The 10,265-nt window shown below is 44.9% G+C and overlaps 1 protein-coding gene across 1 annotated transcript; it reads left to right on the plus strand.

Annotated features, from left to right (window-relative positions):
- The first annotated feature begins 3,347 nt into the window (after positions 1-3,347).
- LOC124705724 (KH domain-containing protein At4g18375-like) lies at positions 3,348-9,678 on the plus strand. The gene is made up of 8 exons (XM_047237432.1): positions 3,348-3,457; positions 5,822-6,455; positions 6,788-7,210; positions 7,307-7,552; positions 7,662-8,444; positions 8,792-8,850; positions 8,927-9,020; positions 9,135-9,678. Exons 2-8 carry the CDS (start codon positions 5,826-5,828, stop codon positions 9,318-9,320), a joined length of 2,421 nt encoding a protein of 806 aa, XP_047093388.1. The 5' UTR covers positions 3,348-3,457; positions 5,822-5,825; the 3' UTR covers positions 9,321-9,678.
- Positions 9,679-10,265: the final 587 nt, after the last annotated feature.

Consider the following 10,265-nt stretch of genomic DNA (forward strand, 5'->3'; position numbering starts at 1 on the left):
TCTTATTGATGCTTGTCTTGAAAGTATTATTCATGAAAAGTCTTTGCTATATGATTCATTTGTTTACTCATTATCTTCATCATTGCTTCGAATCGCTGCATTCATCTCATATGCTTTACAATAGTATGATCAAGATTATGATAGCATGTCACTCAGAAATTATCTTTGTTATCGTTTACCTACTCGAGGGCGAGTAGGAACTAAGCTTGGGGATGCTTGATACGTCCAAAACGTATCTATAATTTCTTATGTTCCATGCTACTTTATTGATGATACTCACATGTTTTATACACATTATATGTCATTATTATGCATTTTCCGGCACTAACCTATTGACGAGATGCCGAAGAGCCAGTTGATGTTTTCTGCTGTTTTTGGTTTCAGAAATCCTAGTAAGGAAATATTCTCGGAATTGGACGAAATCAACGCCTAGGGTTCTATTTTTGCACGAAGCTTCCAGAAGTCCGAGGGAGAGACGAAGTGGGTCCACGAGGTGGTGACACACCAGGGCGGCGCGGCCTGGCCCTTGGCCGCGCGGCTCTGTTGTGTGGGCCCCCCGTGCCGCCTCCTGACCTGCCCTTCCGCCTACTTAAAGCCTTCGTCGCGAAACCCCCAGTACCGAGAGCCACGATACGGAAAACCTTTCCAGAGACGCCGCCGCCGCCAATCCCATCTCGGGGGATTCAGGAGATCGCCTCCGGCACCCTGCCGGAGAGGGGAATCATCTCCCGGAGGTCTCTTCATCGCCATGATCGCCTCCGGATCGATGTGTGAGTAGTTCACCCCTGGACTATGGGTCCATAGCGAGTAGCTAGATGGTCGTCTTCTCCTCATTGTGCTATCATGTTAGATCTTGTGAGCTGCCTATCATGATCAAGATCATCTATCCGTAATCCTACATGTTGTGTTTGTTGGGATCCGATGAATATTGAATACTATGTCAAGTTGATTATCAATCTATCATATATGTTATTTATGTTCTTGCATGCTCTCCGTTGCTAGTAGAGGCTCCGGCCAAGTTGATACTTGTGACTCCAAGAGGGAGTATTTATGCTCGATAGTGGGTTCATGCCTCCATTAAATGCAGGACGAGTGACGAAAGTTCTAAGGTTGTGGATGTCGTTGTTGCCACTAGGGATAAAACATCGATGCTTTGTCTAAGGATATTTGTGTTGATTACATTACGCACCATACTTAATGCAATTGTCCGTTGTTTGCAACTTAATACTTGGAGGGGTTCGGATGATAACTTGAAAGTGGACTTTTTAGGCATAGATGCATGCTTTGGATAGCGGTCTACGTACTTTGTCGTAATGCCATGATTAAATCTCATAGTACTCATCATGATATATGTATGTGCATTGTTATGCCTTCTTTATTTGTCAATTGCCCAAGCTGTAATTTGTTCACCCAACATACGTTATCTTATGGGAGAGACACCACTAGTGATCTGTGGACCCCGGTCCTATTCTTTACATCCGAAATACAATCTACTGCAATTGTTCTTTCTTGTTTTTCGCAAACAATCATCATCATCCATACTATACATCTAATCCTTTGTTTACGAGCAAGCCGGTGAGATTGACAACCTCACTACGTTACGTTGGGGCAAAGTTCTGTGATTGTGTTGTGCGGGTTCCACGTTGGCGCCGGAATCCCTGGTGTTGCGCCGCACTACACTCCGCCACCATCAACCTTCAACGTGCTTCTTGACTCCTACTGGTTCGATTAAACCTTGGTTTCTTACTGAGGCAAACTTGCTACTGTGCGCATCACACCTTCCTCTTGGGGTTTCCAACGGACGTGTCAACTACACGTATCAGTTACTTCGTTAATTTTTTTTACTAAAGAGGGTAGCGTGCCCTAATAGTGACCCACTTGCATCTCTATGTAGCGGTTAGTCATTAGTGATACTACCTTCACGCAAAGTGCCCGGACCTAACGACTTAACTGAGCCTCTTCAGGCTTGACGGCCCTTGGTGAAACATGACGTGCTCACCATATTCTGACAGCTCAATGACCTCCGTGGTTGAGGATTCCACAAGCTCAACCAAGCCCTAATCACCTTGTTGCCAAAGCGTCCAGATGCCCAGACACTTGACGACTTCCGCACCATCAGCATGGTGAACCTCATTGGCAAGGTAGTGGCGAAGGTGTTGTCGCTGCGCTTGGCGCCATAGCTGGGCGCGTGATATGATGCCATCGGTATTCACGAGCTTGGTCAGCACCTAGTGCTCTGGAGGAAGGTGGAGCAATTTTCTCTCACTGACCAGCTTGACCAGTTTCATATGGCGCTGGATCGCCATCGACACCTATTCTACTAAGTCCTGCTACCTCAACATGTTCCAGGATCCAGGCCCTGGGGCACTTGGAGGCTAACTTGAAAAACTTAGGCGCTGTCGCGCATCAAGTTCTTTCACTGACTCGCATTTAAGGATCGGTGCTGGACTACCGAGCGTCTGCAACGGCGCGGCTGCAGCATCTCCCTAGGTGCCTTCTTTGCGACCAATAGCCTGAATCAATGCAACACCTGATGCTCGCATGCCCCTTCTCGCGGCAGGTCTCGTACGACATTCTGTCTTGGTTGAGGTTCACATGCAGACCTCCCGACAGCGAACCCTCCCTTAATGAATGGTGGACCGCCGCGAGGCAGGCAGTGCGCAAATGTCTTGCTACTACGACGCTCCTTGTTCCCTGGATGATCTAAAAACACCACAACTCCTACATCTTCGACGGAGAATGGCCTATGGTCCAATACATGAATGAGCATATCAAGGTTGATGCGACGCTTTGGGCCAGAGCTTGGGCACTTAGCCTTCATGCCATCTTGCCCATAGACTGGGATGTCCAATAATCCCTTGTACCTCTAAAGTATAGCCCTCCTTGAAGGCGTATATATGTAATAAACTCTTGTTTGCAATGAAAAGAAACGCAATGTCATCGCGTTTTCTCGAAAAAAAAGTATCGCATCATTGTTGATTTTTTTTCATCACATGGGTGAAAGTGATTTTTTTATATAGTATGGCTGAAATAAAATGAAGGCTCTCTTTTTTCCATCTTTTCATTTGACAAATCAGGTAAACTTTTTTTAAATAACTTCTTTTATATTAGTTGCCCTTCAGTTGCCAATTTTTTTTACAGTGAAAATGAAAAATCTATATACATCTGAAAGAAAAAAAAAAACTCAAGTCTCCGGTTGCTCCCCGTCAAAACCAATGTCCTAGCGGCGACTTTCGCTCTCCACCATCCCGCTGCTTCTTCTCTTCTCGTCTCGTCGTCTCTCTCCCGTGCCCTAGATACAGCTGCGGCCGCGCCATAGCGCAGCCTCACCGCCGACGCCTAGGCCCCCCCTCCCCTCTCCACCCCCGCCGTCCTCACCAGGCGCCTCTCCGCCGCCAACCTCACCGCGTCCCTGTCGTCTCCGCCCCCGCCGCGATCTTGGGCATCGGTTTCTGAGGTACGGGCTTTTGGTCATCCAGTGAATTACTTAAGCCCTAGTTTTACATCCACGAATTTCGGGCCGCACACTCGGCAAACCGTCTAGATCCGGCACTGGAAACCAGGTTTGATGGCTTGTGATGCATGCAATGTGTCGGTCCCTCAGAATGGAGATTGTGTTGCAGGGGGGAGTGAACACTTCTTCTTTTGCTCGATGCCTTAGATGGGTGTGCGTGAAGCTGTGCGCGTTAGAGATTGTGCGCCAGACGCCTTTATAAGCGTAATTTTTTGGTCAATCTTGCGCCTTTTTCTGAATTTAGGTTGAGACTCTTGATTTTGCCAACAGTAGAATTTTAGGGTTGGACGACTAATATGTGAGGCCAGGCTGCCGATTTTCTGTGTCCCGTTACATATATCAGTGAGACTGTTGATTTTGCCAATAGAATTTTAGGGTTGGACACGTTTTTCTGTATGCCGGTACATATATCCAAGAACCCACCTGAAAGTGAAAACTTGATTTGACTTGAACATTTGCACTTGTATACAACCTGTTAGCAGTATTCCGTCGCCCAAAGTAGCAACATCAGCAATTCTTCAATTAAGAGATAGCACAAGCCAGAGGGTTGTAATGTGTTGGAACCAGGCAGCTAAGGGAATGTACATCTTTTGTTTGTTTGCGAAAGGCATGTACATCAGTTTAGACTCCCATCGTCTGTAAATCTGCAATACATGTCCACGTCACATATAGATAAGCGCTAAGCGAGCGGTGAGGCTCTGCCTAGAGGAACTACTGCTTAAGCGAGCTTAAGCGCCGCTTAAGCGTGCATGGCAAAACAGGCATATGTAAATCTAAAATAGAAAATATTGAATAACCTCACTTAGTTCTGTGTTATTTCTGGTCCAACACAAGGCCCAACATGATGCCTCTTGCTTCTCAGGTCGTAGCCAAACACATGACCCCCTCCGAAAGGCCCAATAACCTCACGCACTGCAAATAAATCGATCCCCTCGTGCTTCCCAGCCTCCCAGATCCCAGGTCATAGCCGCCACTCATGCACGCCCGCCTGTCTCACTTTGATCCCCTCGATCTGGACTAGAAGAGGACGAGGACAACGAGCTGCTGGAGGAAGGGGACCCTGTCTAGGCGGCCTTGAGGAAGATCTAGAGGGCGGCACGAAAGAGGAGCTTGACCAGTGGCGTGGAGGAGCTCCAGTGTTGTCGCCTCTTGCTTCTGCCTTGACGCGGGAGTAGAATTGGGATGCGTACGGAATTCCTAACCCTAACCCTCTTGCTTCTGCCTCCACAACGCGTGAGAGCCCGCCTCCACAGCTCCTCCTCGCTTTTCCTCTCGCTCAGGCCGAAAGCTGAGCGGAAGGGCTCCGCTTAGCTCTAATCTACGCTTAAGCGTACGCTCAGGAACGCTTTTTTGAACCATGAGCGCCATAGAGACCTGGTGCAGTGGATTGTCTTTTTAGCCACCTGCGTGAACTTGAGATTTACTGAAGCAGTTAAGAATTCATTGATTAATACTACTCCTTTATCTTTGTGCTCCGCGCTGTTTTTTGCTTTGCTACAATTAAAGTTTCTTCTTCCTCCGGTAGCACTCCCTCTATCAGTCTTCTGTTTCTATAAATTTATTAGCCAATTCTTAACACCGGACAGCCAAAGACCTTATATCCATTTCCCTTCCCGCAGATGAAAACCATACTCCATCAATCACATAATTACCGCATCCATCTTGGGCCAAAAGAGGAAACAAAATTTGGATATAAGGATCAAAGAAATTCTCAAATTAGTTCATACATCAAATCCAGCGATGGTTTCTTTTAGCACCTTTGCAATCCCATCTCTATCCGTACCGATATGCAAGCAACGATTGCATCCACATGTAATGAATTGACGATTTTCTACTTCTATCTGCCTCCTCTGGCGGTGGACTTTAAAAGATGAGACGACTTTGACGAGCAGGTGGATTCACATGAAGAGAAGATGAGCGTTACCTAGGATTCGAAAGGAAAGATGATTGTCGTCGTGGTTTCTTGAGAACGGTAGACCACACCATGGATTCAGGAAGATGGAAACACGATTTCTTTGAGGGCCACAAGTACCGACACCCATTCTATACAACTGGAGAACATGCGTCGCTAGCCAGCGGATTTCATGCAAATCTACCTTCTGTAGATTTTTTGACGACCTCTTTCTCTTTCTCTTTCCTTCTTCTCTCGCCTCTAGCTCATCAAATTTCCTACGTAATAGGCCTTACAAAGGGCTGAGTAGATACCATTGTATATGCCCCTAATGGACTCCTAGTGTACCCCACACCCTTTATTTCCATGTTGCACCTCTACAGTTTCTTTATGTTGACAGACAGTTCTTTATGCAGACTGATGGACTATGATCAATCTAGAAGACATAATCCAAGTACGTCCAAAAGGAGGACTCATTTTAGTTCTGATGATGGAAAGAGGAAGCGGGTTAACACCAGGCAGGATGATGGACCAGTGTCTTCTCGTCCAATAGAAACCATTTATAGGATATTGTGCCCTGGGAAAAAGATCGGCAGTGTCTTGGGGAGAGGTGGTCATGTTGTTAAGGCCCTTAGAGAGGAGACTAAAGCAAAGATAAGGGTTGCTGATTCTATTCCCGGTGCAGATGACAGAGTCATTATTATCTTTGATTACCAAAATCACTCTGAACAAGCTGTTCAAAATATTTCTAATAATGATGGCTTAGAGAACATGAAGCCTCATTGTTTTGCCCAAGATGCGTTGTTGAAGATACATGATAAGATTGCTGCTGATGAAGATCCCAACGAAGGAGGAGGTATCCATGAAAAACCTGAAACTGGCGGTGATGTGACTGCTCGAATTTTGGTACCAGGCAATCAAGTTGGTTGCCTGCTAGGAAAAGGTGGCTCTATTATACAACAATTGCGAAATGATACTGGTGCAGGCATCCGTATCTTACCATCCGAAAATCTTCCTCAGTGTGCACTTAAGCGTGATGAATTGGTTCAGGTAAAATTTCTTGTAGTAGCAAAAATCCATTGTTAATGCCTTGCATTGATCTTCATGGACTTTTAATTGGTTTCGTTTAACTTAGATTTATATTCGTTCATTAGTCTACCGCATCAATTTGTTTTACTATGCAAGTTTCTAGTGATGTTCATGTGCACTGTTCCTAAATGAAATTTGTGGATCTGGTGTTTTAATTGTCTTGGTGGAATTCTGTATTGGTGCCTAGTTTTATTTTTCGATTTATACATGTCAGTTACAGAATGCTTCTTTTTGTGTGCTTTATTATTTTTTACATCAATATTATTGATGCTCAATTTCTTATGTTATTTCAGATATCTGGCACACCTTCTCTTGTAAGAAAAGCTCTTTATGAAATATCTACTCGTCTCCACCAACATCCTCGTAAAGAAAATCCACCTCTTGAAGAAATTATAGATGCAAGCACACGAAGGAAGCTCGAGTCCCCACCACTGGTGCCACATGAAAATCCCATGTTGCCACATCTGCATGTTGATCATGCACCATCAATGCCCATGCTTGATTCATATAGAAATAGACCATCACAATATCCTGTCCCTATAGCAGAAGAGTTTTCTATTAGGATTCTGTGTGCTTCTGAGCTTATTGGTCCTGTTATTGGGAAAAGTGGGGCAAATGTTAAGCAGGTAGAGCAGCAGACTGGGGCTCGCATTATAGTTAAAGAGTTGGACAAAGATGCTTCTGGAGAAAGATTGATTGTCATTTCATCTAAGGAGGTAAGATGTAGATGGTTGTTCTAATTGCCATCCTCTTATCATACCAATCATCATTATGAGTCCTCACAGTTTCATCTCCTATTTTTTTGAATCCAGATTCCTGGCGATCCAGTATCCCCAGTAATTGAGGCACTTATTTTGCTCCATAGTAAAGTAAGTGCACCTTCTGAGGAAGGAGATTTGGTTACAAGGCTTGTTGTACCGTCAAAAACAGTTGGTTGTATTCTTGGGGAAGGTGGGAAGGTCATTACTGAAATGAGAAGGCGTATTGGGGCTGAAATCCGAGTTTATTCCAAGGCTGATAAACCAAAGTACTTATCTTTTGACGAGGAGCTTGTTCAGGTGATTCTATATTTGATCGTATCTGCATCAATTTGTCCATGTCCTTTTTTGTGTCTTTATTTCTTATATAACTTGTTATTGTGCTTTTACATTTGTTCCGAGTTTTCAGGTTGCTGGTGTTCCAGATACTTCAAGGGAAGCCCTCACAGAGATTGCTTCAAGGCTTAGAACTAGGACCCTCAGAGATGAAAGTTCTGCCAATAATCCTCTACCTTTTGCTCGTTTTGATGCCCCCCCTGCGGATATGTTTCTTAGCAGGGAATTTGCACTATATGGAAGACCTCCTGCCAATCCCCCATATGGAAGGCCTGCCAATGACCCCCTTTATGGAAGGTCTGCTAATGATTCACCATATCAAAAACTTGCCATTGATCCAGCATATGGAAGGCCTGCCAATGATTCACTATATGGAAGACCTGCCAATGATCCACCATATGGGAGACTGGCCAATGATCCACTATATGGGAGACCCGCCAATGATACACCATATGGAAGACCCATCAACGATCTTCCTTATGGAAGATCTGCCACTGATATGCCATATGGAAGACCAAACAATAAACCCCTTGATCTTTCTTCTGTTTATCCTGTAGATTACTTATCGAAAAGAAGAGAGTATCCTGGTTCGGGTCCTTTGGCTAGCAACGCTCCCCCATCTGCTTCATTCGACAGATATGCAGCACCTGCTCCTTTGCCTACTATGCAAATGCCCTTGCCTGCCAGTCCTGGTGCTGATTATATGTCCCATCGTTCCTATCGTGACCATATGCCTACTGATAGTTACTCCAGTAGAGGTACACAGCAATTAGGTCTATCGAGAACTGGGAATACTAGTGTGCAACAATTAGGCGTCACCAGAGCTGCAAATTCCAATGCTTATGATTACACTGAGGTACATTTCAATGCGTTAGCTTTCCTATTTTGCAAATGGCCCTCACCTAATATGTTCTCACTGGGAACCTGAGACTAGTGTGTGCAAGAGTGTTGCATTATGCTTATTTTCTTCTTCCCGTAACTGGTTGGGATTCCTAAAAAGGATAGAAAATTGTCCACATTTTAGTGTAGGTTATGCTGATCCGCATTCATGTCCTCCTATCTATCACTTCTGTCAACATTTTATTTCCTACTTCCCTTGTTTTCTGGTATGTTCACGCCTCACATGCGTGGGCAGGTGCATCTGAATGTGTTCAGTTCTCATTTTCTTCGCTGCTAAATAGTTTAAAATTTCACTCACTTCAGGCCGCCAGACAGATGCATGGACGTGAGGATTATCAAAGACTACCTGGGCCAATTCCAGGGTAGGTTTTTCGCATATTGTCTTCCTTCCAAAATACTACTTGGGCCAGTTTCACTGAAAGATTATCTTTTTGGCAGATACTCAAGTAGCTCTCTCGAAGTGAGGATTCCAAAAGCTTCTCTGGAATCTATCATTGGAGCTGGTGGTGTCAACCTAGCAGAGATCCGCCAGGTACTAGCTATGATCTCTGACCCTTCTGAACTGCAAATGGGATTGCATCATCCATTTGAGCCAGTCTTGTATTAGTCAAACGGTTTTACTCACATAAGTCTTGGCTGATCTCAGATCTCTGGTGCAAGAATGAATTTGCGTGAAGCTCATCCTGGTTCCTCAGAGTCCATCATGGAGATCCAGGGCATGCCGGACCAAGTGAGAGCGGCACAGAGCCTTCTGCAAGGCTTCATTGGTGCCAACAGCCAGAGCATGCAGCCATCCAAGGCTCTCGACGTCCATTACCCAAGGTGGAATTAGAACCTGGTCTCGTGGCGGAGAACAAGAGAAGAGGGGTCACTGCGCGACTCTGGGTCGACCTCCATGCTGATGTTCTTGTAGCGCTGAATAGCTGCTTAAGTTATGGTTAGGGTCGCAACTCAGATCATGTATCTTGGCCAATAATCTTGGGCTTGGTTTAGGTTGGTGAAGGATTAGCTCTTCTGATTTTCTTGTCTTTGCCTGCTTCTGAATGAAAAAAAAACATCTGATGAGAAGAGTTGCATGTACTCTGTAGTCTGTACTCTGTAGTTGTACATGGAGCCTGGATGGTTGAACCTGCTGTTCTGTGCGATGCTATTTATGGAAGGAACACCGCACATCTGATTTTCTCTGGTTTGATTATGTTTTGCTGGTATTTTAGAAGACCAGAGTTTGTTTTTGATTCTGTTGGACGACAGCGCATGGAACGGAATTAGCTTAGATCATTATCCATCACTCCCAAGGGTCGAGCGTTGCATTTATAATGTATTTGTACGCGCGTACCAATGCCAGGTAATTGCGTTTTTTTTGTTACGATTGTGTCCATTAGCCATCATAACCTATTTGGAAAATAGAGCATAAAGCCTAGAAATTTCGAATTGTAAAAGAGAAGGCCAGCGCTGACCGTCGGCCGACTGATTTGGGGGAAAAATCGGTCACCCCCGCGCTGTCAGATCGAGCCCGTGTGACCGTTGGATGCTCTTATACAGGAAAATGTCGCTTTCCGTCGCCTAGAGACGTCGCTTTCTGCGGGCATCATCCCGTGTTCTCTCACCCCGCTACTGCTTATGCAAACGTTAACTGTGTTGGCTCTTTCCCGCATATAAATTGGTTCGCAGATGGAAGTAAAAAACTCACATCTAAAAACTTTCTTTACAACAATATTATAAATTAATTTACAACAAAAAGTTCCACGGTTTCCAAAAAACAGTAACAAATCCAACA

Source organism: Lolium rigidum, chromosome 4, assembly GCF_022539505.1.
Source record: "Lolium rigidum isolate FL_2022 chromosome 4, APGP_CSIRO_Lrig_0.1, whole genome shotgun sequence".
Lineage (NCBI taxonomy): Eukaryota > Viridiplantae > Streptophyta > Magnoliopsida > Poales > Poaceae > Lolium > Lolium rigidum.

Excerpts from the sequence above, each read along its gene's own strand:
- LOC124705724 (XM_047237432.1), top strand. The coding sequence starts at position 5,826 with ATGGACTATGATCAATCTAGAAGACATAATCCAAGTACGTCCAAAAGG. Across the intron at positions 7,211-7,306 it reads TTGTCATTTCATCTAAGGAG|ATTCCTGGCGATCCAGTATC; the intron begins GTAAGATGTAGA and ends TTTTGAATCCAG. Across the intron at positions 8,851-8,926 it reads CTACCTGGGCCAATTCCAGG|ATACTCAAGTAGCTCTCTCG; the intron begins GTAGGTTTTTCG and ends TCTTTTTGGCAG.